At 33.2% G+C, this 27,920-nt stretch overlaps 5 protein-coding genes, 1 long non-coding RNA gene and 1 other non-coding gene across 8 annotated transcripts in view; 2 read left to right on the forward strand and 5 right to left on the reverse strand.

Annotated features, from left to right (window-relative positions):
• Positions 1-2,615, reverse strand: part of LOC125857926 (PH, RCC1 and FYVE domains-containing protein 1-like) — a 10,911-nt gene extending 8,296 nt beyond the window's left edge. The window contains exons 1-3 of one of the 2 annotated variants that reach the window (XM_049537585.1): positions 2,380-2,615; positions 1,613-1,753; positions 350-436 (exon numbers count right to left, since the gene is read on the reverse strand). In XM_049537585.1, coding sequence (XP_049393542.1) covers positions 350-436; positions 1,613-1,660 — 135 coding nt within the window. In that variant the 5' untranslated portion in view covers positions 1,661-1,753; positions 2,380-2,615. Of the gene's footprint in view, positions 1-349; positions 437-1,612; positions 1,757-2,379 lie in introns of both variants that reach the window. The other variant, XM_049537584.1, reaches the window with a different exon arrangement.
• A 1,385-nt stretch (positions 2,616-4,000) lies between these two features.
• On the forward strand, positions 4,001-4,072 carry TRNAP-AGG (transfer RNA proline (anticodon AGG)). Its single transcript has one exon. It is a non-coding gene; the product is annotated as a tRNA-Pro (tRNA).
• A 535-nt stretch (positions 4,073-4,607) lies between these two features.
• LOC125857962 (HVA22-like protein a) lies at positions 4,608-7,268 on the reverse strand. The gene is made up of 5 exons (XM_049537623.1): positions 7,019-7,268; positions 6,840-6,866; positions 6,618-6,740; positions 5,032-5,275; positions 4,608-4,894 (listed from the first exon to the last, which is right to left on the reverse strand). The coding sequence occupies exons 1-5, from the start codon at positions 7,087-7,089 to the stop codon at positions 4,829-4,831; spliced, it is 531 nt and encodes a 176-aa protein (XP_049393580.1). The 5' UTR covers positions 7,090-7,268; the 3' UTR covers positions 4,608-4,828.
• Positions 7,269-9,611: 2,343 nt separating this feature from the next.
• Positions 9,612-10,415, forward strand: LOC125857977 (uncharacterized). The gene is made up of 2 exons (XR_007445707.1): positions 9,612-9,920; positions 9,953-10,415. It is a non-coding gene; the product is annotated as an uncharacterized LOC125857977 (long non-coding RNA).
• On the reverse strand, positions 10,143-13,897 carry LOC125857951 (transcription factor bHLH47). Its single transcript, XM_049537612.1, has 5 exons — positions 13,618-13,897; positions 12,940-13,053; positions 11,422-11,540; positions 11,163-11,290; positions 10,143-10,741 (listed from the first exon to the last, which is right to left on the reverse strand). Exons 2-5 carry the CDS (start codon positions 13,005-13,007, stop codon positions 10,331-10,333), a joined length of 726 nt encoding a protein of 241 aa, XP_049393569.1. The 5' UTR covers positions 13,008-13,053; positions 13,618-13,897; the 3' UTR covers positions 10,143-10,330.
• A 711-nt stretch (positions 13,898-14,608) lies between these two features.
• LOC125857947 (uncharacterized) lies at positions 14,609-20,287 on the reverse strand. Its single transcript, XM_049537609.1, has 10 exons — positions 19,902-20,287; positions 18,671-18,837; positions 18,520-18,584; positions 18,250-18,290; positions 18,058-18,146; positions 17,845-17,958; positions 16,844-16,921; positions 16,465-16,530; positions 15,730-15,807; positions 14,609-14,927 (listed from the first exon to the last, which is right to left on the reverse strand). The coding sequence occupies exons 1-10, from the start codon at positions 20,011-20,013 to the stop codon at positions 14,820-14,822; spliced, it is 918 nt and encodes a 305-aa protein (XP_049393566.1). The 5' UTR covers positions 20,014-20,287; the 3' UTR covers positions 14,609-14,819.
• A 3,647-nt stretch (positions 20,288-23,934) lies between these two features.
• LOC125857822 (uncharacterized) lies at positions 23,935-27,220 on the reverse strand. The gene is made up of 4 exons (XM_049537470.1): positions 27,190-27,220; positions 25,819-25,915; positions 24,943-25,020; positions 23,935-24,196 (listed from the first exon to the last, which is right to left on the reverse strand). The coding sequence occupies exons 1-4, from the start codon at positions 27,218-27,220 to the stop codon at positions 23,962-23,964; spliced, it is 441 nt and encodes a 146-aa protein (XP_049393427.1). The 3' UTR covers positions 23,935-23,961.
• Positions 27,221-27,920: the final 700 nt, after the last annotated feature.

Genomic DNA, 27,920 nt, shown 5'->3' on the forward strand with positions numbered 1-27,920 from the left:
AGGGAGGGAGGGGAGAAGCAGCAGAACAAAGAAAGAAGCATAGAGCTGGCCTGGTGCCTAGGATGCTCTACACATTCTTCTTACCAAGTTCTAACACTTTAACTTCAACTCAATCCTCTCTTTTGGCAAGAGAAAGATATCACAGTATAGGAAAAGCAATTACACCAAGAAACCATGTAGCTTGAACAAAAGAAATATCAAATTGAAAGTGTTGAGCTTTCCCTATCCTACGCTTTAAGGATTGGAAACCCAACCACATTTATTTCACCCCATCAGTTTAATATAAGTTGATGAAAAAAATATGCAAAATGATTGGGAAATAATGAACAATCTAATGCAAAGTTCATACAGTAGAAAGACGAAAAGGGCAGAACTTTGGCTTTCCTTTGCGTCCATACTTCAGTAGGTATGATCCTCTTTTTAAGGCTGTAATGGCCTGCAAGTTGCAAAAACAAGGATCTGTAGGTTGAAGATAACAAGCAAATCATATATAAAAATTTAACCGTATCAGCAACAGATACTCCCTTATTCCTCAAATTAATAATCTTGATTTGTATGGTTATTACGAGACTATAAATTTTCCACTATTTAACAAGGGAAACTTAAAGGTCCAAATCTTAGTTTCTAGAGTTCTAAAGTGAAACAGGGAAAGAAGTCTGTTCAAAAGAGTGAACATGGAATCCATGTAACTATTTGTGGAGTATAATATAACTGACAATTTTCTGCTAAAATCAATTTGGAATTGAACTGAAAAGGAAAGTTCTATATACAGCATGGAACAAAGGGATTATTATTTTGCTAATGCGGGAGTGGAAGACAGACTACAACAAAAATAGTGCAAATTTATAAGCTCTTTTTATCTGACATTCCACACCAAGAAAATATGTGCTAAAATATGGCACTCAAAATGAATCTAATTGTGACAGCAATGCTAGCTTTTATCTCCTTTTTAACAGAGAATAACTTTTTTAGATATCTATAGAAGATAATCACATTACATGTTCTCCTGGAAAAAAAGAAGCAAACTGGTCGTTTTACAAGTAAATCAATTAATAACATGCAGTAAAGTAAATAGGTATCGGTGGTGGAGCCACCAGAAAAAGAAATAGCTAAGGATCCTTTATGTTATCTAAAGTTTGACTTCTAATTTTAAATTTATGGTCATAATGGATATACTGCTGCTTATTGCAGGTATTGGGAGCAGTTGTTAATATATGAATTTGCAAGGAACCTTCTCTCTTTTTGCATCATCCGTCTTGATAAACAAATATAATGTAAAGGTCTGAAAGCAAAAACATAGGTGTTGATGTAATTATTGTCATGGTTCTATTCATTGCATGATTAGGTGAGCCAGAAGGATTACTGTACTTCTATTACCTGCAGTTTGTATTCTTTTCCTTTATTGACTAAATGATACAAACATTTATAGTGTTATTTCGCAATAAGAAGCCAACTTTCTCATAATGGTGTGAGAGTTTCTTTGTTCTCAAAAAAGACCTATTCCTGGAGGAAAAGGAGTTTTAGGAAAGCACAATGTGGAGCTGTTACAGTGAAACTAATTGTTTACCCTTCTTCAATATCTGCTCTATTCTAAAGCAGCAATAAACATCACCTGTTCCACACTCCTCTCTCCAAGACTGTTCCTCTGTACGTTGTTCATTAAGCTGTTATATGAACTCTAGCACTTTGATCATGACAATACCAAACATCTGGTAGCTGGCAAAAGAGCCCCCATAGTTCCTCCATAGGATGACTTCTACGTACAAGAGAGTAAGGATACTAATATCATACAAACTATTTCAGAAGAACCAAAAAACATGAATAAGCATAAAATAAGGAAAATGGTTTTTGGAAGCATCTCAACACGAACTATTAAGAAATGGCATTTTTTTCCCAAAAAAAATGATTTAAGATTACTTTCCACTAGTAGTATCACCTTATCAAACAAATTAGTTGCATCAACTACATTTAAACAAAATATCCTAGCATGTAGCAATTACATCTAAAATCTAAGCAAAACCTCCTTGAATATCCCGAACTACTACTGTTCATGACAACATCCGCGTCCTATTTAATAGTACTCAACAACACAACTCCCTAAACTATAATCGCGAATACATATCAATATCACGTAAAAACATTATACCAAAAAAAAACATACACCTATATTTTCCGTTCAAAATTCAGCAGAAAAACAGCATCAGAACTAACAAGGAGGAAGGGTTTATGTCAATGCGAACCAATTTACACACGTTTGAACAGTATATTTAACAGAAACACAGCGTTAATTTAGTAAACAAAATTCAAGGAAAATGATAACGAAACTCATAGTTTGTGCTTCCACTAAGATCAATACAGGTAATTAAAGAGCACACTCACTGTCAACCGAGGTCGATTCTGGAAAAATTCATAAGAATTAGAGGAACGAACAGAGGAAATACGAACGGAACTCAGAAGCGTAGATTTTCGATTTGATAGCAAAAGCGAAGCCTCAGTAGATTTCTCTATAAGCAAAATTTGTCGGATCGGAAGGTGCGGAAGAGAAATGAGAATTTGGCAGAGAGTTTTGTGAGGAAATTAGTGTGGTTTTTACTCTCTCTCTCTCTCTCTCCTTTAACTGTGAGCAGTACGTAAGTTATTGCGTGTGATCGAAATGAAATATATACGTAGCAGGGAATTCTTTTCTTATTTGGTGGTTCAATGGTGAAATTATACCTTTGTTGATGCCACGTAGTCAACGAAATATGAATCTGTTGCGGCAAGATAGTGGGGCACTACTGTTACCTTTTCTGTTTTTCTCAGTTATTTCTCCAATCAACTAACTTCCCGCCTATTTATTCCCACCTGGGTTTATTATCTCTACCTTCCTATTTTACATTACTTTTTCTGGCATATTTCTAACATTTAAACAACTCCATCTTTTACTGTAATTTTATATATTAAATATTTTGAATTATAATATTTTTTACGCAATTTTCAAATATGTAATTTCATTTCAAAAAACTAAATTTTTCCATGCCTGAATTTACGATCAAATTTGAATTATTTGACACATAAATTGATATAGTAGAAGTATATTACCTTTCAAAAATGATTTGTGACATAAATATTTGTAGTCATAGAAATATTATTACTGTACGTACATGTTTTAAGATCTCAAATCCATTTTTTTTTTCTTTATAAATTTTATGTCGATTGAATTGTATTTCACAAAATTAAAATAGGGAAATAGTAGTTGCGGAGTCACATTATTTTTCAATCGATTTTAACATTGTTTTCTTCTCTTCTCTTAGCATTTATTTATCAAGCTAAAGGATTATTACCTCTTTAACAATTTATTATGCTAAAGGATCTTTTGTGAAAAGAAATAGAATGTTCTCCTCTCTTTTGCTTATAGAGAGAGGCGGGCCTTTAGATCCTTCTTTTGTGTAATAATTTCCACAGTGTAATAGTACAAACATATTTCATACTAAATTCCAAGGTTGGAATAATTAGATGTAGAATTTGTAAAAAGATGTTGTATAACAACTACTCCTTTCATTCCATAATGATGTATGATTGTATTTAGCCAAAGATAGAGTCAAAACATATAGTATATTTTATTGACTAGTATAATATAGTGATGAATTTATGATAAATGGAATTAGATATAAAGCAATGATTGAAAAGTTTGTTTGATAGAGAAAATATTGTATCAATTAATATTTAGAATTTGAAGATTTTAATGGATTTAAATTATTTAATTTGTACAAAATTAAAAATTGTCAATTTTGGGACACCCCACATCGAATGGTTTGTTGTATGACATGATACAAGGCATTAAGGTAATGCATGTTTAATGAGTGATTCTCTTTTACAAAAATAAAAATGAACTATCAAGACAAATTTTAAAACATTGGGTAAACTGAACTTCAATATCAAACCAATTGGGATTTACTGTATATCTTCTTTCAACGCTCTACAATAATCAAATTATATATTTAAAACAATCTAACAAGATGGGCATTTGGTCTAGTGGTATGATTCTCGCTTAGGGTGCGAGAGGTCCCGAGTTCAATTCTCGGAATGCCCCCATAATTATTCTTTTTTCTTTTGTCTTTTTCAACCACTATGTTTAAACTTTAAACCAACTTCTTATTTTATTTTTTTGATTCACTTGGTATTTAATTTGCAAGATATTCTAATTTTTTTGTCTTTTTCTACCACTATGTTTAAACCAACTTCAACGTCTACCAAAAAGCTAATCAACTTATCTGACCAAAGGTCCCAATACCTCTCTAGATTGACAAACAAAAGGATCATCGAGTAACAAAGAAAAGTTGAAGACCATTATTGAAAAGTTCAAGTGCCTAATACACTTTCAGGCTGCTCCAGTTTCCTGTGTCAAGCGGGAGTACAACGCAGCACTCGCTTGCGTATTTTAAAAGTTGCGTTAAGTCAGGCAAACAATCAACTCCACTCAGACTTCACTAGTGATAAGAGTAATAGAAAGCCAAAGTTTTGAATGTGATGAAATCTCCTAATCCAGGTGAAAGATAAATAGAGCGACGATTCTCATTATCACTAACAAACTGCTTGAAATTAACAATTACAGACAGTATCTAGTCTAGGAGAAAAGACTCGGTGACAAGGATGAGTAGTATTAGTTTATAACATACATAGGTTAGAGGATTGCGAAAAACTCTATAAAACCAAAGAAAGTAGTCCACACGGAGAAAGACCAAACATCAGTTTCAGGGCACCTCTTTACAACATCAGATAGATCTCTGCCTTCCCTCAAGTAGTGGAGCAGCAGAAACCAAACAAAAAGAACTGTAGTGATCAAGGCTCAGTATCTGTAGTCGTCATCATAAAACACGTAATTGCTGGTATGGGTCTTTCGTTCTCCATCAGCCTGCAGGGAAATAAACTGAAATGAGCCACTTCTTGAAACCATGAATTTTGCAATTTCAGAATACCTCAAGTCACTTGGTTTCTATCAGTCTGACATTTCCTCAACATATAAATAACACAGCGAACTGATTAGCATACCTTGTGAATCATCTCCTCAAATGCTTGGGTTCCATGTTCTTTTATGTATTTCTCTGCAGCAGTCAGGATGTCATCTGGCTTACTAAAGACATCCTTCTTTCGTGGCACATACCAGATGTTAACTGCTTTTCGTTGGACAATATAAGTCCTAATATAATGCTCATACACATACGCAGCACCATTGAAGTAAGGTATGACCAACCAGCAGGTCGCTATCAGTTTTGCATATGACCAGAAAGGAAGCCTGACGTAGAAAGTGAATAAAATATATAATGAAAAAATCCAGATCTGGCATTCGGAAAAGATTTAGTGATCATCTAAACTCACTAGAAGCAAACTGATATAAAAGAGATTCATGTACTATGCCAGACAAATGTGTTTCTATCAATCTGTTTTACTCACTTTTTCCCTTCAGTGTTCAATGGGCTTCTTCAGAAAATATGATGAGTTCGAAAGAAAGGGACAAATATGATAAGAAACATGACCCATAGTTAAAAGGAAAAGCGGGTGAGGGGGAGAAAGTGTTCCTAACCTTAGCTCAATATGAAAGCACCTTGTGCTCCAACATATCATTTCAACCAAGGTAAGGTCAACTACACCATCACCAGCTCATTTTTGTGTTTATCTTGACAATCCAGTTTCTTATACAACCATATTCACAAGAAATTGTCAAGCAGATAGTTATGAAGATCACTGCTCTTGCTTCAAATACACTAGTGAAGACTCCACTATATGAGTACTAACCCACTTGGAAATCATTCAAAACTTTTGTCATTCATGACAGCTGCTCCAAGATGTCACTGTTTATGATTTCAAAAGAGCATTTACTTAACCATCAGAATCATTTTCACCTGGCCTAACAATGTTTCAAGCATAATTACTTTGTGACCCCATTTTTTCTATGACTATAATTTGTAGAAGGACTGTTGACTTACTTTTCCTACTCCTAATAGCAAACTGCAATCAGGAGATGATCTTTCTCTTTCTTAGGTAGTGTGTCATCACTCATCACTTGTTCGACAATCTACAACACCAAACTTTTTTTGTTTTCTAATAACCATTGTGTCAGAGCCAACTAGTGCGCACCTTGACTAATTCCACGGATACCTACTACGTCTCACCTCACCAACACTTGTACCAAGTAACTGTGTCCATCAAGGCTTGAATAGATGGGAAAAAATCACCTAGTGTTAAGTCTCTATCTACCAAGTTAGTAAAACTTAACATCGTCGTCACATCATCACATAAAAGTGTATAGTAATTCAAAGTCTCATTCTTCTATGACAAATAATTAGAGACTAGGATGGAACCAAATTAGATTTGGAAATGAAATGCTCAAAGGCTTCATGATTACGAAAAGTCACAAAAGGTTATTCACAACTATCATCTGTTTTTCCATCTCATCCCGACCTAAGGAAAGCCAAATTTAATAATTGAAATAACCATGGAGAACATAAATCCCCAAAAGGAGAATAATCGTAGTGCTCCATCTACAAGCGATAAACAGACAATTACTTCTCCCTCTCGCGGAATTTGAAAAAGACCAACCGAAAAGAATACACAAGTCTCAACCGAGCAAAAATTACCATTCAATAAGCTTGGCAAACGTCAGCTCAAAAAGTGTAATCATAGAATACAAAATCCAGTATGTAAGCCATTGCTGATCATCCACGGGGGATTTGGTCTCAATAGCCCTAATTGAAGCATACCTGTCAAATAACCCAAAACCCAGTACCAAAACATCACATATGAAGCCATAAGGCAAAAAAAAAAAAAAGAGTAAAATCAGCAAGTGTGAACCCACTTACAGAGGATACACCAAACTAACCACCGGCCTGCAATTTCAAACGCACAAGAGAAAACAAAAATTAGCTTCACAAGAATAAATTACTCCTAAATTGGTCCATCATCTATGACTTAACTAGGGAAAAAAACACAAATACTAAGAAAAAGGAGTAGGTATCGAAGATTGAGGAAGAAGAGATACCCAGCAAGAACATCAAAGTTGCTGATTATGACCTTGAGTAAGCTTACTATACCTCCTCCAGATCCTCCCATTTTGCTGAACTAAAAAATTACTAAAATTATGAGTTGTAAGTCTGAGATTTGCAGTGGTAGTTGCAGCAGCAGGAGATGGGTGTAGATTTGGGAGATGAGAATGAGAGTTATTGCTTTGTGTGTTCAGAGAAGAGTAAAGTTACAGAGACTTCTCGGCTGTCGTTTATATTCCAAAATAATGCAGCTAGTGTGTTTCTATTTTTCTATTACAACTACTTCCATATGCTTGTGTGCGCCCATTAATTTCTAGATAAATTTTGAATTCATTATATTGTGTTAATTTTATTTACTTTATTAAATAGAAATTAATCAAACAAATTAAATATTATTCCTTAAATTTAGATTTTCAATACTATATTATTACTTTTTTCATCTCAATTTATGTGACATCATTTAATTATTTGCGAAATATAAGAAAAATAGATAGACTTTTGAAACTTGTGAAATAAGTTTTAACTATTTATATGATTGTAAATTATTTCATTAAGAATAAATGAATTATTTTAAAATATAAAAATGTGACTTTTTTTTTTACAGACTAAATTCATTATAGTGAATCTGCTTTACTAATTATCATTTTCAGTTAAAGCCATGATTGGTACATTATAATGTCCATATCCGGAGAAAAATTATTTCCACTAGCAAAAGAGAAGGAAGAAATTAAGAAGGGAAAAAACTATTTCCACAATAACATAAAGTTGAAAGCTAAAAAGTATGAATATAACTTTGGCTCCATCTGTTGTGCAATTATTTTGCCTTATACTTGCTTCTCACGTTTCCCTTCTCACTTTTGATCTCTTATTGTAAATTAAAAACTTCCCCCACGAAAAAAAATTAAGGTCAAATTAACAACATAATAATATTATGAAAAAGGAAAAGAAGAGAAAAGGTAACTAGAGTCTATAATTAAATTCACTGTATGTGGGGGTAACAAAAAAAGCTAAGTTCGTTAGAACTTAGGTAGTCTAGTTTGATTGTTATTTTTTAATCTACAGTTTCACAAGAATTATTTTTCTAACAATTACCATGATTTTTTTCTGCAAAAATATAAAAAGAAATGTTTCTTGCAGTAAACACCTCAGGTTCGAATGGAGAAAAATCATGTTGGGAGCGTCATTTTCAAATAGATCATGTACGCGATTCAAATTTAATTGAAGCTCCAATACAAACTTCGAACATCAAGCGGAAAAACACCTTCACGTTAAAAGATGAGTTGGCTGAATAAAAAATTGATAATATACGTGCGACCATCCAACAACTCAACCAAACTTTGCGGGACTTGTATATTTGTCCCTTCCTAAATCCTACCCGTTCTTATTTTACACAAAAGACCATTTTTGGTAGGTTCTAGTGAAATCCCAACTTAAAACAAGTGAGTGCAAGATCTCAAATGAGAAAACCCACTTCTTATTTTTGGATTGGTTTATTAAAATAGTCCTTTAAATATATTTTTAAAAAATTTAAAATAATTTGTTTATCTTCAAAACACGGAGCAACTTTGTATATACTTTAACCTTTCCAAACATCACTTTTATAATTATAGTGTGTGTTGTTATTTTTAATAGTTTATACTATCAAAAGTGAGCATATTTTAACTTATCAAAATTGTCAACATTGTAAAACAACTGTTGTTTCCCCTCATTTTCTATTTAATTTAATAGCAAACATCTGTTAAATATTTGACGAAAACTGAAATCGCGTTTCATAAATTTAATGGAAGGACAAAAATACTGTAAAAAAATATATCCAAGTGACTATTTCAAACCAACTCCCAAACACGAGACCAATTCTGTCATTTTCTTAAGATTTCTACAATAATAATGATACTTAGGGTCGTTTGGTACAAGATCAATAATGCAAGGATTAGTAATGCAGAGATTGGTAATGCATGGATTAGTAATGCAGAGATTATTTTTATCATGAGATTGGTTCATTATTTTTTACCTAGTTTTGTGTGTGGTTTAAAACTCTACAAAAAAAATTCTTTCCAATTATACACTTGAGTTATTAAGGGATTTTCTATTTCATGTAATTGGGTCAAGGTAGATAATTGAAGGATAATATTTTTTTTATAGCATTTTAACTAGCTAGGAGAATAAAAATTTTATTGTCATGTTCACTATTTTCTCACTTAAATTATTTGAGAGTAAATAATTGTCATCTTAATAAATTGGAGTTAATATCTCAAAAGGTCACACAACTATAATAATTTATAGAGAAAATTTATTGAACTTTGTTTTGTATCAATAAACTAAAAAAAAAACTCTTTATCATAAAATAAATTAAACTATTTTTATACTCGAGATGTTTTATATATATATATGCTCTTGTTTTAGACTACTTGTGTAATGTTTAATGGACTTCCGTTAAGAGGCAATATTTGACTTATGAATTGTTCTTAAATTCACACATCAACATTAGCATATTAGTCGGATTATAATATTTTATATTAATAATAAATAGATTAAATAACTCATATTTTAGAAACAAAAAAATATATCTAAATAATAAAATTTGTAAGCTAATTTATTTAAATAAATTTAAAATATAAAACATAAAATCAAGAAAATAAACAAAATAATTAAAAGGATTTGAGGGGGTATTTTTGTCTTTACCTAGATTAGTCCCATGGTATTAGAACTAATACCACCAAATGGAAGGTATTAGTTATACAACCTATAATACCATGTAGGGTGTATAACTAATCCGTGGATTGATTATACATAGACCCAAAATTCCTACCAAACATAGTACTAAATAATACCACACATAATACTTGAACTATTTCTCCTAATACTCCCTACCAAACGACCTCTTAAAGTCAATTCTCTGTCTCCTACCTTGTCAAAATAGAAGGGACTAGGACTAATTTTGGCCACCTTAGAGAAACCCAGAGCTTGAAAATGACCTCAACAGCAAGAACATTGTTAGAGTTCAACATCAAAATCCATAGATGTCACGTCAAGCGCCTACTTACAGGTTTTGTTTACCAACATATTTCTGTATATCTAACACTGTTATGGTATGGTTGATCTCAACTGATACTACCTCCATACTCGACAGACAAACTAGGTTATTGCTGATCAAAATACAACAAAAAGGTTATATACAATGGAGAGCTGCAAGTCCAAAGTATTGCCGAATCTGCTGCTGCTGCTTATCGTCTAAATCTACATTACCTAACTAAGTATACATGCCATTCCCTATGAACGAATGTCTCGTTTCTACTAGACTACTATTATTATGCACCATCTTGAACCTCCTGTCGCAACAACTGAGGCCTCTTTTCAAGGATTTGGGATGGCCATACATCATTTGGAGTGGGGTATCTGGGCTGTGGTTTCTTCACAGTAGATGTGGGCATAGCCATGGAATCTGCAGCATCAGGCGCTGGATAAGCCTGGGGATTAGAACTCAAGGGAAAGACGTACACAGGGTTCATCATCTGTGACTGCTGAAATGCGTGCTCCGAAGCAGGCAATCTCATATAGTTAGTTTGTGAGGCAAACTCTGTATGATGAATTTCAGGAGGAGCTAGATTTAGGTCAAGACTAGTCTCAGCTTCCCTTGCTTTGACCTCAGTCTGCAGTTTGCTAATTTCAGCCTCTAGAGCTCTATTTTCATCCTCAAGCTCCTTTTTCTCCACGCTAAGCTGTCAATAAGACAGGTTTAGTAACTGCAGAACTAGAAAAGAATAACAGCAGAATATATGTGAAGCTGTAATGTATAGATTGCAACTGAGTGGATCAGACATCCTGGATGAGGAATGAAGGGCAAAATCAATCATTCATAAAAAAATGAATCCCACTGTCTTATTATTACATCATTTTTTGGTATCTTCCTTGAGTTACTGGCGAGCTCACATTAGATAATTAGAACGCCGGTTCATTTCAAGGGGGTGCAACTCTTCTCAGTTTGGACCTCATATTTATCCTATTTAGTGTGTATACCATGTCCGTATAGTGGCACAATGCTCTATGTGAATCCAGGTTCGAACTTCAAAGGACATTAAAAAGAGAAAAAATGGGCAGCATCTCCAAGCTGGCAAAACTCCCAGAAATTAGGACACTTACATATTGAGATTCAGACAGCAAAGTTGTATTTTCTGTCCTCATATGCTTGATCTGAGAAAGCATGTCCTTTACAAATCGAGCAGCTTCACTCAATACAGAAGCTTTTCCATTCATCTGCTCAGATAGTTCTGCACCAATAAGGCACACCCATGTCTAATAAATTAGCCAATCTATTTACTGAAAATGTACACTAGAGGAACCACTTCCGGGGATTTGTCAGAGGTGGACATGGGAAAGTTATAAGCAATCAAGAAATTACCAAGAGCATCAGCCAAACCAAGAAAAAGCTCATTCAGATGCTCTCTCTTTATTTTCTCTCTCTCAGCTTTGTGAATTCTTTTTGGAACTTTCTTCTGAATCTTCTTCCCGAGATGAGAGCTGTAACAAGAGAACTTTACAATCAGTACTTGTATAGATATTCCACTGATAATGATGCAGAGAGCAGTCAAAACAAAGTCAAAATAAATACATGAACTGAGTACACAAATTATTACTGTATTTATCCTGAGACTTGGGAACTTTTATGAGGATTCAAAGATATGAGAATAGAGTTATGAAGAGGCAGAAATTCATTCTCTAAATTTTGTGAGGAACTTTTGCAAGTTAGTCAGTGAGACAATGTCTACAAACGAACAAGGTATGGTTCTGGGCTTTTTATAATGTGTTAAACTTGTGAAAAAAAATAGTTGCTGCCTAGCTGGTATCATCAACCACAAAAAGATCCCTACCGAGCTGACCAGTATGCCAGCTAACTCACATGAGATTTCTCTAGTATCAAAAGAAAAAAGAAAAAAGGATCCCAGCAATACAGAATAATTTTTTCTCCGTCCATGGAGGCATAAATCTGTTCTCTATCTACATAAGGGGTCAATGCCCTTGCAAATTTAACAAAATCAGAAGCTAAGCTTTGAATAAGAAGCAATTTTGGCATCAAACTTGCATGAAAAATCACATCCCCAGGAAGTTGACAAGCTCAAATGGGGATACCAAAAAGAAGGAATTTATACAATCAAGGCATAGACAACTGGTCTTGGAAACTCATTTGGAGGACCAAGCTGCCAACTAAGGTTGTTTGTTTTACTTGGAGTCTTGGACAGCTCTATATGAGGCATCTTAGCCAAGACAATCTAAAGAAAAGGAAAATACAGTTCCCAAACAGATGCTATAGGTGCAAAAAAGAGGCTGAAACCATCCTTCTCAAAAAAAAAAGAGGCTGAAACCACCTGACATCTTCTTCATTGTGAGGTGGCCTCAAAAATATGGAACATGTTTTTTGTCTCTTTGGTTTTAATTGGCCACACCCCTCTCAGTTAAGGATGCTTATGAGAACTGCCTATGGAGAGTTGACAAAGTCATCAAGAAGATCTAGATTTTGATACCTGCTTGCATTTTTTTGGTGTATTTGGTTAGAGAGGAGTGAGATGTTTTGATGGGTAGTCAACTTCGTATCTTCAAGGCAAGGTGTATTGCCAATTTGTATAGGTCCAATTTGTAACGTGTTGTTAATGCACAGCTTCAGGACTTTATTAACTCATTAGTTCTTGGCTTAGATGGTTTGTATAGTCACCTAGAGATTTTTTGTAAGCTCAAATGTCACATCTTGTAATTCTCGCATCTTCTTGATGCCTTTTATTAATACCACTTACTTTATCAAAAAAATCACATTATAAGTTTAAAAACAAAGAGACCACAGGTTTATTGAAGATTCCCATACTTAAGAGAGAAAAAATGATACGACATTCAGGCTACAAAAAGTGGAAGATCTAAAAGAACTGACCTATCTAATGATGTCTCAGCATCTGTGGTATCCTTTTCAACTATTGGAGCAGGATTTTCTGTATCCATCTCTTATTGGAGTCCACCGTGTAGGCTTTGGACTGTATTGGTTGTCCTGAGAAAAGAAGACAAAAGGTAAGTTGCTATTGTTCAAAATTAGATACCAGTTGGTCAAATGATGAACAAGCAACCTGATCAAAGTGTTACAATCAAGCTAAATTCATTTGAAGTAACAAATTTTCAGTGTTAACGCGGTATACTTCATTTAATCAGTCGATTTGCTGATCATTACTTCACCATCTATTTCCTATGCTTTGCTATTAAACAGCGGAACACAAGACACACCCTTAAATTGAGGTAAGTAAAACTCAAGCGAAGCAGAAACCTAACCCATTTTCTATAATTAATTATTTATTGATAAGAAAACATTTACAGTAGTTCCCAATTCCTCACCAAAGCAAGAACAATTTTTTTGTAAAAGAAGCCCTGTGACTTCTGCTCCTCTGCCTCTCTCGACGTAAAAAAACCTAATAAAATTTTGTAAAACCGAAACCCCAAAGAATTAGCATCCTAAACGAAGTAAATCATTTCAAACACACCACAAATAGGGCTTAAAGATAAGAATGATTAAAACTATAGAGCAATCTGAAATTGAAAGAGGTAGAAAGAAAAATTATACCTGGATGGAATGGTGAGAGGAGAGGGAGAGTCGGAAAATGAAATTAGGAGAAGAAGGAATTAGGATTAGATGTTTTTTAATATGTTGTGGGTGGGGAGGGGCGTGTGGCGAGCAGCTGGTGGTGGGAAGAATCAAGTGGGGAACGCATGAGATGCGTGCCACGCGATCTTTGTTTTTTTGTCAAATAGCAAAGCCGTACACGTTTATGCTTGCAATTTCCACTCGCTTCGCTTTTTCGCCCATGTCATGTCATCTTTATTTACCTTTCACACACGCCTCTCCTCTCACTTGCTCTCTCTCTTTATCCTCCAATTTTTATTTATTTTTAATTTACCCTTCATTTTATTTAGGACAAAAGGTCCAAATTTTACCCATGAACTTTACAAAGAGGGTTATTTTTGGTTAATTGTTAGAGTAAGATCTATTTTTTGTCATTTATTGATTAACGATATAAAATTTTCAACAATTTTTATAAGGAAAAAGAGAAGATTTAATTCCATACTTTCTCATTGTCTTCAACACTAATAAACCTCAATGACTAGGTTTCTATTCCTTAATCTCAAAAGTAAATACCCTCAATAGTGATGTCAGAGCTTCACCTAAACCTTCTAATGCTAAACCCATACATATACATAATATTCAATTCCTAAATCATTTACAACATCTAACAATATTATGGCCATCGAGATAGGTTTAAGATGTCGACAGAGGAAAATGGTATTGATGAAGGCGTGAAAGAGATCGTCTGATTTGGGGGAGATTTTTATGTCTTTTTTTTGTGAGTGTGTGTGTGGGTGTAGTTGGTGGCGAATTTGTTGTGGAGTAACAATAGTCTTTAGGTGGCATCTCCGAGGGTAAAGAGCGACAAAGATCAACTTAAGAGGAAAGCATATGCCATTAGTCAATAAGATAAAATTCAAGCTCATTTTTTTATAACAATAAGCATAGATTTGACCCCAACTTAACTTCTACACCAAAGACTTGACACTTTGAAAATGCTCACCACATACTTTTAACAAACTTATATTATAAATTTCAAGTATCATGTAGAAATGTTCAAATAGCAACAATACATTGTAATATCCAACTTCTAGCGCTCCTTTGTATATATAGTGGAAGTGAATATAGCTGTACATCAGAATTCGCATGATCCCCATAGATAGGTGAATGGCTTTGCCATACAGGAGCCAGTGGTGAAAGGTTCACACTTTCGAACAGCCAAGCTGGAACTTGCGGAGTTTCATTCTTCCATCCAACGCAAGCGCTAATATGTCATATTCCTCAACGTACCAAAGCTCACCGACAGTAGCCTGCAACATATGAAATAAATGTAATGAAGATCAGAAAGACATTAACAAAGCAAGACTGCTTTTTTTAAAAATTGAGTAATACATTAGGGTCCAACTAGGCATTTTATAATGACATGGTATATCTTCCGATGAAAGATTAGCTTCTCAAGCTAGCGTGATAGCATGGGTAACCCTTCAAACATGAATGATTTCTGCTATAAAAAAGGAAACCTGACTTTACTAGCTAATTTCTATAACTTGGATGAGGCCCAAGTTTTAGCATATTTCCCAAGCCCAGGAACAGTTCTATGGTATGAACGACCCACAACAAATTCCTATGCTCTAGAAGCTCTGTATACACACTATCTGATTAGAGTAAATCCTATTTGCAGGATGTTTAGATCATATGTTTAGATCCCAAGCCACCGCTTCATCAAGGTTTACAAAGAATGTTCCAACTTGTTTTACACCCAAATTGTTCACCTCCATCACTTCCCCAAACATGCTCTAAGGAGCTGTGTCGTCTCTTTTGGAGGTTTTTTTTAGGTAAAATAACGGAGAGTAAAATTGGCTTCTCTATGAAAGTGGGGAGACAACAAGACCACACATACTCAAATTGGCATCCCATTTTGAGATTTAAGCTTCAAATTGTTTCCTTCTCTTAAAACACATGTTGAAGTGTATGGAAAGTGCCTCATAATCCTTCCAAACGCAGAATCATGAATTCCAGACATGACCAACACGAGCACATCATACGGGGGAGGGGGTCAATGCATTCACTATAAGGCGATGAGGGTTAATTTAGATAAAAACCAAAAATTACCTTAGTGCCACTGATTTTGTTGTTTAATCTACTCACGAGCTCATGGAGAAATTGGAGTTCTGAAACCTTATTTGCTTCCTGTGCAAGATAAAGGAAAGTTGAAAGAACAAGAAAAACATTCAATTAACCAAGTGACTATTTTTTGGGATGAAAATTAAGGGAAAACTCATGATAAACTTTTCAAGGGAAAAAAGAGCTCTGGTTGAAATGAAGTCTAGTCTTATTGTAATTTATTTGGAGCCCAGACTGTGAGGGCGATTTTCCAACAAATTTTACAGTCTCTTTAATTGAATCACCCTCAGTCATGTTTTAGATGAGCTTTTAAGATTTCAAATGAACTTCCTTTAAAAAAGCATTATTTATTTTTACCTTATTTGAAGTCCAAGTTGATAGTTTTGGTTTTCCTTCATCTTCCCGCGTTAAAAAGAACTGTTCTTCCCTCTCAATAGTAAGATGCCAACACTAGGAAGTAAACTGGTAGTGTGGGACTGATCTCCATCAAGATTTTATTGTTTTCCCCCATCCCCTTATGTTTTAACTCTTCCTTGAACTATGACGAGGTGTTAAACATCCAGACTTTTTGTAACTGCTAGTAGTTAATTAGTGTTATTTCCTTTTAGTACCAAAAACAACGTATCACAGGGGACTAAGCAGTGATTTCCAGATTAAACATCAATAAAACAATAGACGATTAAAAATGCAGGCAACAGATCAAAGATGCTCGTAATAAACTACCTCAGGCCAACTGCTAGGATGTCCAAGAAGTCTGGCAAATGAGGTATGAAGCATTACAGCATCATACTGCAGCACCAAGGAAGTGTGGTCAGCAAATGTTAGAAATATTGATGTATTATTTTAACAGCACTATCTTGAGAAGACAAGAGTTTAAACCAAAGAAAATAGTCCTAAAACCTAAAGGGGGTGGACCATGAGTGGAAGAATCTTGCAATAGCAATGGCAGATTTATCATTAAAGTTCATAATGGTTTTACTACCAACACTATATTTACAGCTTTCTGAATATATGTGAGTTAATTAGCACCAAGTGGTTGAAGTGCAAAGACATAAGCATCTTCACTAAGATGTAAAGCAGAAAAGATTTGTATAGCTCTCACAAGTTGCTTCACAGGTGCATGTGGGAGAGCATTTCTCAATTTTTGTCTGATAGTTACTGGATCACTTCCAGAGTCCACCTACAAATGAAAACATAAAATGTAAGTGTAAAAAGGAAGAAAATACAATTTCACCAACTTATATCTCCATTATATTTTTTAACCTAATGATTGCAACATGTGATGACCATTGCAAAGTGGTGCACTACTTGTAGAGTAGTAATTTGAGTCAAATCATAAGCCATTCTTAGAGGAGAGAAACAACATAAATAAATTAAAAAGATAACTCATTTCTATGGTCATTGAGATAGATGTTCATGATTCATGAACAAGGAAAAAGTCTTTGCCTCATTTATGTCACCAGATACACTCGAGGAATTCACATTCTTTATATTGAACATCGTTACAGCGAGGCATGTCTTGCAAACGTAACCATGTATCTCTTGATAATGAAATAATAGTGTAAATACTGCTTTTACATACAAGACTAAACAACCTGTTGGAAAAGTAGACCTGAAGTTCAGTAAATACATTGATATTCTGAAGTCCCTAATTATGTTAAATGGACGCATACATGGTGGACCAAAAAGGATGTGGATGATATCCGGGATGGGACCCCGCAAATTTCCATGCTAACTTTTAGCGTATTTTGAAAAATAAAGACAGCCATAGCCAGGGCATACCAACACAGATATTGATGAAGATGAACAATCAATGTAATGTAGGTTCCTAATCATCTATTTGCGAGCATAAGTAATATTCTATACAGCCGCAAGATTATATCCAAAAGCAAAGAAGAGCTTCCCAAAACTTCCTAAGAAAGCTTGAAACATCAATGTGTCTAGAATGGCCTACATTCAGAATAAAAGAAAAAACAAAAACTGTAGAGTTGAGCTCTGGCAATATTCTTATCTCAAACATTTACTTTTTAGAGACTTGCTAAAATACTCCAGAGAGATAGATTAAGATGAAGAGCGGGGGGAGACTGAAGTTCATTAAAATACCTGCCAACAACCTACTAACACCCCAGTTGATGTCAGAACCACTCTGTCTAGGGTAATTTTTAGTGGGCAGATTGACTCAGAAACAGCTCTAACAGCATTTGCTTCAGCTTCAATCTGAGGAAACACAGAACACTCTCAGCATCATCAACATAACAATTCAATGAGAAGAAAGGACGTAAACTAAGATACTTTTTCATCTAAAAATGTTATTACCTCTGATTCAGAAGCAGGGACAGCAGTAATGTGATGGGATCCGTGGAACATGCTAAAGTGATATAAACTAGAGTTCTGAAACCAAATTGCTAAGCAACACGTGTATAAGCATCAAAATTAATAGAATGAGAGATGTTTAAAAAAGGGTTAACTCATCCCTCCAAATATTTATCAATAAGAAAGACACCATACCTTTATCAAAATGTGGCGAGAATATAGATCTCACAGCATCCCTTTACAAAAAAACAGGTGAGAACAAGTGTGAATATAGCAATTCCAAGTTCAATATGAAAAGTAGAATTCACATAACTGAACAAAATTGTAAGAGTAGCCAATATTGTCCTTCAAAATAGGCAAATTTGGCTTTCTTAATATTAACTAAACATAACTGATTTTGCTTCAGTGCTAGACAGGAAATTTTGTGGTTGATTTTGTCCAGATAAATCAAAAAGTAAAACTTACGCAATAGGGACAGAATACTCTGGATTGAGATACAAAACATTCGCTCGCACAGGGGGATTTGCAGCCTATACGCAGAAGGAAATTAACCACCTTCAGTTTAGACAGAACAAATAAGAATATGGATGAATGTTGATTAATAAGTGAAATTAACCTTGAGGACAGGAGTGACTACTCCATCTTTGAGAATAAACAGATCTGACAGGGAAAGTGATTGAGTAGTTTCTCCCTGTTTGAGGAAAGCAGCTCCGTGATCCTCCAAGTCTTTCTCCATCTTTTCATACAATCTAGACCTCTGCTCCGCATTTGAGATAGACCATTCTGTTCCAACCATTTAATTACTTATCAATTCAAGTAACAGATGTGGGTTTTTTTTGTGCGTGTTTAACACACAACAAGCTATGATATTCAAAATGGTTTCTCCATATATTAGTTCCCAAGATGTTTTATTGTGTTCTGGATTACATGCAAAGAAAGCCAGAATTCGATATTGCAAACATAATCGTTTTAAAAAGGGAGACAGAACCTTTTCTTCTGGAGTCCGATACAGTAAAGGAGATTCCAAATGGCATTACATTTGAATGTAACATCACTGATATATGGAAAGGAATGCTCCTCCATCAGAACCACATATAAAAATTAACAACAATAAAGAAAACACGCCTAACGAGAAATTAAAGAGAAACATCACACCCTCAACTTTCTTCTAGATTAACAGTTTTACCAAGATTAAAGCCTCACCTATGTCGGATTTCCCCAAAAGTAGTGTATTTTTGGAGAATCCAACATGAGTGCGGCATCAAAAGTGAAGAGTCCGCGCAACTTAGGCCTCAACTTTCACATAAATTAACAGTTTAAACATAACTAGCAGAGTTATAAACTTAACACAAAGAGCAACTGAAAGAAAACCAAAAGCAAGCACAAAGCCTCCCAATTACTAGTCAGAATCTACCATTTTATTATTAAAAAAAAAATTAAGAATAAAAAACCTTTCACAATTACCAAAATCCTGCATTTGAGATCTCGATGTATCAATATCTCTGTCTGGTTGTTTTTCGATTACAGCTATGTCTCACTCAGCTATCACAATATACTATATACAAATCCCTGAGTAGTATTAAGTGCATTTATACACAAATTTTTTTTATGGAAAGTCAATCTGAGCTAATTAATTAAGGATAACAACAAGCTAAATTATCGGCGAAGCAGCAGATAAAGAAATAAAGTAATACAAAAACACACTTAAGAATCAATTTAAATGATCTACAGAATTAATTACTTATATACAATCATGAGTAAATCTGATTTCACAACAACCAAAGCAAAATATGTCCAAAAAAAAAAAAAGGAAACAACTAATATATATAAATCAACATTACTATTACCTGTAGAATTGCGATTAGCCATAAGGAATAGAAGATAAAAGGTAAGTGCAGAGATTAACCAGATCCAAATCGCCGGTTTCGAAATGGAACAATAATTCCTAACCCTAGCCATTACTTCAAAATTTCAGTCCAGAAGATCATTATGTTCGTTCATTATTTCCTCAATATTTCTTCGTTTTCCACAGATCAGTTCATCAGCTTTCTATTTTCAGCACTTCGCCATAGCTTATTATAACTTTACTCGCTCCCTCACTGTTCATTCATTTCACCATAGTCTATGACTCTAGAACTGGAAAAGCCAACACATGTCAACTTACCATAATTTGTAACTGTGGTAGCAAAAAGAGCATTTTAATATCACAATATTAAAGCGCATGACGGTGGACATAAAGGGAGAAAGTGGTTGTAAATTGTAATTATCACGTTACTAGTTCCCTGCATTATGTGTGACTACTAATTAACCTATTACATCTCAAATTATGAGTATTATCTTGATATTTTTTAGTATATAAAAAAAATCTGATAATTATATAGAGGATATTTTCGTGTATTGAGAAACTGAGAAGTGGATGAGGAGTTGTTACATGTTAGGGTTGTATATCGGTTTGAGTTATTGGTTATTGGTTTTGTAGAAATGTTAAACCGTTATAAAACTATTAAGATATTAGTTTATCTGTTATTGATCGTTAAAGATTTGATTAACTGTTTAACCGTTAAGATTTGACACAAAAAAAAAATCCTTAAAAATCACTTAGAAACAAAGTGACAAACCAAATGAACCATGCACAAAAATTCGCAAATTGCATTTTGCTCAAAAGTAAACACTTTTACATTGTAGAATAACCAAGAGTTTGAGACAGTCATAAATAAAAGTAGGAAATAAACTCTAAATCAAAGACTTTTATACAAAATGATATAAATGAAATTATTTAATTTACTATCGGTCTATCGATTAACCCGTTAAGAAAAAATTTCAAACCGTTAAGAGTCAATAACTCGATAACAAAAAAGAAATCAAAATTGTTAAATTAATAACTCAATAAACCAATAATATTTTTTCAGTTCGGATTATCGATTTCTATTCGGTTTTGAACAACCCTAGTTATTATACATTAAAAAAAAATATTATATTGTGTTTATATTTTGAGGTTAGGATAATGGAGAAAAAATTGAAATAAGAAGTCTACAACTTATTTTATATGTTTTTTTTTTTAAAAAGAGTTATTTTAGGTAGAAATAAAGATATTCTTATTAGTCTTGAAGCTTTGAACTTTTTCTATTTTGAAGCTAAATAATTATGAACATTGCAATAAAAAGTTTTTAGTTTGCACGTGGGATCATAATATTTTTGGAAATGTGTTTTTTTTTTAAAAAAAACCCTTGGGGGAGAGGGTCGAGGGCTGAGCAACACCCCCAGATCTTAACATTAATAACAAAAATAAACAAAGTTTAGCTTATTAATTGAGATAGGTGGTAGTTAATAGCTAGGAGTGTTTAGTTTGAAGAAGCTAATCGTAGTCTTTATTGGATTACCAATAAAACAAAGTTTAGGTTAGTTAGCTACAAGATTTTCTTTTCTTTTTTTTTGGTTCGTCTTCAATCTTCATGTAGGTCTATTTATTGGTTTTTGTCTTTATGTAGGACTTTCTGTTAAGTTTTCCTACCTCGGACCGGTACAGTTTAGGGCCTGTCCTTTCTATAACATAATTGGGCCTAAGCCCAGAAGTAAACGTAGCAGGCTAGCAGCGCACAAATGCCTCTATATTGGGATGATTATTTAGTTTTTGTCTTTCATCACTTTAAATGAAACATAAATGGCTAAAAATATTCTTGACGTCAAAATTACAAATAATTTTCGTTCAACATAACTTTATATTATTGTATCATAATACAAAACAAGTTATGCCGCTTAATTCCATCGAATTTATAGATAGAGACAAAATTTTAGTTCTGAAAATATAAATTATATTGTAAAAAGATATAACTTTAGTTCCTACCGAATTTATGCTGATGAAGACAAAATTTCAGTTTCAGAACTCACAAGTTATTATAACAAGCGACGAGAGGAAGTTGCTCGGATGGTAAGCACCCCCACTTCCAACCCGAAGGTTGTGAGTTCGAGTTACCAAGGGAACAAAAGGGGTGGGAGCTCCTAGGGAGGGTAAAAAAATAATAAAGTTATTATAACAGGCATATCTTAATTCCTACCAAACTTATGCCGAGTAAGACATAAGTTTAGTGAATTTAGGTCACAGAAATACAAGACAAAAAATATCTAAATTTATGCCTAACAAAATTAAATCACAGATTAAGATACTTTAATTCACAAATTTTCATTAAATGAAAAATAAAAATAAAAATTAAATATTGATAACATATTTAAGAAAAAAAATTAAAAACTATCTGAAATAGGGGCAATGACTTCTAGCAACTTAGGCTCCATTTGTTTTCATTAAGATTAAGACCTCTGAATCTGAACACACGTCTGAATATTAAGATTTGCATTAAGAGGTAGGTGTCTAGATCTAAATACACATCTAAATATTAAGATGTTGTCTCCAAATCTGAACACTAAATGATTATTGTTTATTTTCAATATCTCAATATGCATATGAAAGCAAATATTATATGAGCCCGATCAGCAAGTGCGGCCCATACGGAAGAAATCGCAAAACAGCATGTCGTAGACAAGGAATCCAACACAACAATTTGAAGGTCCAAACATAGTAATCAACCGCATAGGTGTGTTCGGTACGAATTAAAATATTTTCTATTTTTTTATGTTGATTGATCAAATATTTTCTTTCAAAAACAAACTCTTTAAAATAAAAGATAATTTTTGTTTTAATGGAAATAAGAAAAAGAAGTTATATTTTATTAGTAATACTCTACAAACACACCCATAGTGACTAGTGTAAACGAGTTGATAAGACTAAAATAGTTATTTTTAGATTTCATATAACAAGGAACTATAGTGTGGTTTCATAAAACTTTTTCTTGTACACCGTAGAAGTTTCATATGCCAATATGATCGATCTAGGAATGTCAAAAATGAATCCAATTATAGGTAACCCGTTCATACTTTTAAGGGTTAGGTTTAAGATAATTTAAATTGGGTTCAATCTCAATCAATTCAAGTCTTAACTCATTTTAAGAGAATTTACAATTGAGCCCAATTTAATCTCCAATTTTGACCCGTTTTAAGATTCTTTATTTGCATTGATGTAATGTATGCTCTTATATTGAAGATATGAATTATTATCTATTTTATATCTTTAAGGATTTATTTATCCATTTGTAACTTCTTTTTTAATTTTTTTTTTAGTTGAAATTCAAATTGAAGTTATAAAACTTAAATAATAATATATTAAAATTATTGAAATTAAGCAGATCAAATTGGGTGGATCAAGACCCAACCCGTGTATAAACCCATTTGAACCCAACCTATTTGAGCTCAAAGTAAACTTGAACATGTCAAAACTCAACATAATTTCTATTTCACCATATTTCAATATCTCCAATTTCAACTCAATTCGCCCATTTGATACCGTTAATTGATTCATATAAAATTTTGTTGTACGTCATTGCACTCTCGTGGATGAAAAAGTAAGCTAGTTGTAAACTAACTTCCAAATCGTACGAGCAATTGAAAGGGAAATAAATGGGGTGAGTATCACCCTCTCTACACGTTTTGGAAGAAAAAGGCTCAAAGCCACAACTAATCAGATTTGACATGTTATTTATAGCATGAAAAGATGCAACTCATTCAATACCCTTTTCTCCACTTGGAAAAACTTCAGTCACAATTAAATATATAGTTCCAACTTAGGTAGCAGCTCCAACATAATAATTAGTAGCATTGTATCCATTCACTTACGACAATGTCACGACCCAAATTGAGTCATGAGTGGTACCCACACTTTACCTCCTAAGTGGGCGGACCAAGGAATCTAAACCCCAACATATACCAATAATTTAACTACGACTAACAACAATAACGCGGAAGCTCCAAAACTTATTAAAGTAACCAATCAAATAAACCTCTAAAGTCTATTACATATTATCCCCAAAATCTTAAAATCATCACATCAAGGACATCTGTTCTTAACATATCAAGTCTAAAAGTATTAGAGACCCCGAAATAAGTAAATACGATGGTCCATGTCCGAAATTCAAGGACATCATGCCATAACTGAGAGAATCTAGCACGAGCTAGAAGGAATAGCTCACCCTGAAATCTGATGTGCTGGAGACTGGCTAGAGTTGAGGGCGAGTCGAAGTCGATGGTACACTTGCTGCACTCCACAAAAGAAAAACAAAGAAAACACAAGTAGGGGTCAGTACAAGGAACGTGTACTGAGTAGGTATCATCGGCCAACCCAAAATAGAAACTAATATACAATGAATAATAGTATAAAGTCAACTATAGCACTTAGCAGGTGATAAGAGACCACAACATGAACAAGTAACAGTTGAAGCAAGTACGTAATCAATCACAATATCAAGCACACACACAAGGACTCATGTCTCTACATCACACTCGTTTGGGAAATGCGTTCATTGAGATTGAGTACATTAAGTTAATTCAATATCTTTTTCCTTTAAGGTTACCGTGTCGGAACGTGACACTCCGATCCAATTATACCGTGTCGGAACATGGCACTCCGATCCAAAAATACCGTGTCGAAACGTGACACTCCGATCCAAAAATACCGTGTCGGAACGTGACACTCCGATCCAAAAATATCGTGTCGGAACGTGACACTCCGATCCAGTAATATTATTAATTTATCATTTATTATCGCTACTTTTCAGTTCATTAATAATATTACATCAAGCCCTCTTTATTCAAGGCATAACTTCAATAGAGAGGTTTTCAGATTATAAATCTCACGGTCTCAGGATTTTAGACCAATCACAAACCACACAACCAAGCCACATAATCACACAGTCAAGTACATAGAGAACTTCACAATATCATTCAATGAATATCAATCGCTATTAAGAGTTTATCTATCAAATAGAACAAACCATAACCTACCTCCACCGAAGAACTGACGTCACGCAAGCTACTTCTCCAATGCCTTTCCTTTCCTCAATGCCTCCGAACCTTTCCAATCTATCAAGCATATATGCATAATTTGTAAGTTAACAAGCTTATAAACACTCATATTATTCTATGTCCCTCCTATACCCAAAAACTCACCTAATTCTATAATCAACTTCCTAAAGTTCAAACCTAAGGGTAAGTCTTAATTCCTCCCATTAGCATAACTTTAATATAATTCATATAATATACTACACCTTATATTTAATTACCTCTATCTCAATCTATCAAATTTTAGTTTATAATATGGTAAAACTGAAACACTGGTCACGATACCAGTGGCAGCTAACTCATGAAGCCACAAAATAAACTAACCAATGTAACACGGAAACCCATGAAACCCATTCCAAAATATGGACATAACAGTGACAATTTAATTCCATAAAACTTCCATCTGCAATCCACTCTTCAACTCAATAAACAATAGTTTACCACTTATTGTTTTAGTACTTCACAATAGTTTAATCAACCCAACCAAAGTTTGTCCCTTAAATTTAAGAACTAACATCTAAACTTCAAGGAAATTCAATCATTTATTTAGAATATAAAGTGACCCATCTTATCATTATTATGATCCCTAAGGCAATTTTCCTAACTCAATTAAATAATCTCATTGGAAATCAGCCAATCCGTGGGAGACAAATTTGTCTCTCACAATCTCACACTCAACGCCATTAACCACCAAAATTCAACCTAACACTACTACTGGAACCTCGTTCTTTTCAATTTCCCGTCTAATAGCAATAATAAAATAATAATCATAAAGCCTTTGTTCATATTCACAAAATACATATTGGATTTTGGATTTACCTGAAGTACTCGTCGGCCTCTCTGCAATTTGTATCACTGTAGTTGAATTTCTGTTGAGTTTCTAACTCACGATGGAAATCCCTAATTATTATTAAGCCTAATTATGGGTTGGTAGAAGTGGCCCACTATTTGTTTTAATGCTATCTTCTATAACCACCAACTAACTTAATTATAAAAACTACCCCACTAATTTCATAATTGTAGTTACGAATAGTCCAAAACACTCATTTAAAATCTATCGGAAGAGTATTTTATACAATAAAAAGCTCTAGTACTCAAAACGACCAAATGAGTCGTTACAGACAACGAGCCAAAATTTAATTTCTATTTCATTATATATTTCCTCCATCTATTTTTACGTATCCAATATTGACTTGATATATTTTGTAAAGAGCAATAAATAAAAGGAAAAAGGGTAAAAAATGTCCTACTTTTATAATTTGACTCAAAAATGCCCTTGCAGTCAATACTTTGGTCCAGAAATGTCCCTATAGTTACAAAATGGGTCAAAAATGCTCTTTTTCGAACAAATATATTGTTTGTTTTCTTTTTAAACACATCTTCTTCCTAATTGAAATATTATTAAAGAACACTATTCTTGTTTTTTTCTTCTAAAATCACTTTACAAATAAAAATGTAGGAGATATTTTTCTTCTTAATCTTATTCTATCAATTAAAATAGAATAACTTCATGCACCCTTTCAACAGACAATATATGTCATATATATAAGATCATAGTATATTCATCATTAATTTATATTTATATAACGATAAAAATAATAATAATATAAGAAATATTTTCATTTTTTTATTTTTTTTCTAAATTGAAGTAAGATAAACATTTGCTATTTTTTTTTAAAAAAACACTAATCGAAAAAGAATGTGTCAAAAAGAAAATAATAATATGTTTATTTGGAAAATGAGCATTTTTGACCCATTAAATAACAATAAGGACATTTTTGGACTAAAGTATTGACGGCAAAGACATTTTTGGACCAAACTACAAACGGAGGACATTTTGGTTCCTTTCGCATAGTTTAAGGCATTTTTGAACTAAAGAATTAATGGTAAGTGCAATTTGAGCCAAACTATAAACAGATGACGTTTTTGTTTATTTCACATAGTGTAAGAATATTTTTTACCCTTTTTCCTAAATAAAATAATATTTTTATTATAACAAAGGCAACTTAGGAATAAAGTGATGAATTATCTTTTAAGTTTTTAAGCTGAACAAGTGAAAGTTGATGTTTATGTTTAATATAATGAACTAATAAAAGTGGATGAAGGGTATTTTTGTTCCTTTCGCATAGTTTTTGGCTAAAATCATCCCTAAAGTATGACCTAAACCTAAAGTACATCCTTATGTTATACCTTGAACTATCCAAAAAGTTGCAAGATTCATCCTTCTGTCTATTTTTTTAAGAAACTCACGCCACCAACAAAAAAAATGTGTCAAGTCGAATGAATATATGTACACATGGTTAAGCTAGTCAAGTTAGATGGTTTTTTTAATTTTTAGAAATTGAGGTTTAAATCATATTTAGACAAAATATATTCAAATTCTAAATATTCTTTGTAAAAATATGGCCAAATACTACTCTAACTTCAAAAATTTCAAATAAAGTATTTTTTTTTAATTTCATAACTTAATGCCTACGTAAGTTCACTAAATTTTCAGCATTTTTATACATTGTATAAAATGTGAATTGCATTGTATATATAGTACATACGCCCTAAATATTTTATAAAGAAAATCTCTAAATAGTTGGACGTAATATTTTTAAAATGATTTTTTTTACATAGTCTTTCTAACCATCAGAACCTACTGTATAAATATTTCAAAACTTAGTATTGTTGCAAGTCAATTTACTTGATGATGCAAAAAACATATAAACTAACAACACATAAAATTTAAATCCTGAGAATAGATTCATTTTCTATCCATATCTTTATTCTTTTTAGGTAACTTTGATTTTCTCGTCGTGGTCAAGACATGAACAACTTAAAAATATTTTTTTATTGGTTCTATCAGTTTCTTAACAAAAATTTACTGAAGGATGATTCATGTTATTTTTTGGATAGTATAAAAATGTTTTTGTGCT

The sequence above is a fragment of the Solanum stenotomum genome, chromosome 3 (assembly GCF_019186545.1).
Source record: "Solanum stenotomum isolate F172 chromosome 3, ASM1918654v1, whole genome shotgun sequence".
NCBI lineage: Eukaryota > Viridiplantae > Streptophyta > Magnoliopsida > Solanales > Solanaceae > Solanum > Solanum stenotomum.

Excerpts from the sequence above, each read along its gene's own strand:
- LOC125857962 (XM_049537623.1), bottom strand. The coding sequence starts at position 7,089 with ATGGGAGGATCTGGAGGAGGTATAGTAAGCTTACTCAAGGTCATAATC. Across the intron at positions 6,867-7,018 it reads AACTTTGATGTTCTTGCTGG|GCCGGTGGTTAGTTTGGTGT; the intron begins GTATCTCTTCTT and ends TTGAAATTGCAG. Across the intron at positions 6,741-6,839 it reads GTTAGTTTGGTGTATCCTCT|GTATGCTTCAATTAGGGCTA; the intron begins GTAAGTGGGTTC and ends GTTATTTGACAG.
- LOC125857947 (XM_049537609.1), bottom strand. The coding sequence starts at position 20,013 with ATGGCTAGGGTTAGGAATTATTGTTCCATTTCGAAACCGGCGATTTGG. Across the intron at positions 18,585-18,670 it reads TAGTCACTCCTGTCCTCAAG|GCTGCAAATCCCCCTGTGCG; the intron begins GTTAATTTCACT and ends TTCTGCGTATAG. Across the intron at positions 15,808-16,464 it reads ATCCTAGCAGTTGGCCTGAG|GAAGCAAATAAGGTTTCAGA; the intron begins GTAGTTTATTAC and ends TATCTTGCACAG.
- LOC125857951 (XM_049537612.1), bottom strand. The coding sequence starts at position 13,007 with ATGGATACAGAAAATCCTGCTCCAATAGTTGAAAAGGATACCACAGAT. Across the intron at positions 11,541-12,939 it reads GCTGAGACATCATTAGATAG|CTCTCATCTCGGGAAGAAGA; the intron begins GTCAGTTCTTTT and ends CTCTTGTTACAG. Across the intron at positions 10,742-11,162 it reads TGCTGTCTGAATCTCAATAT|CTTAGCGTGGAGAAAAAGGA; the intron begins GTAAGTGTCCTA and ends TCTTATTGACAG.
- LOC125857822 (XM_049537470.1), bottom strand. The coding sequence starts at position 27,220 with ATGAATCTTGCAACTTTTTGGATAGTTCAAG. Across the intron at positions 25,021-25,818 it reads GAGGCCGACGAGTACTTCAG|ATTGGAAAGGTTCGGAGGCA; the intron begins GTAAATCCAAAA and ends TATGCTTGATAG. Across the intron at positions 24,197-24,942 it reads ACGTCAGTTCTTCGGTGGAG|CAAGTGTACCATCGACTTCG; the intron begins GTAGGTTATGGT and ends TGTGGAGTGCAG.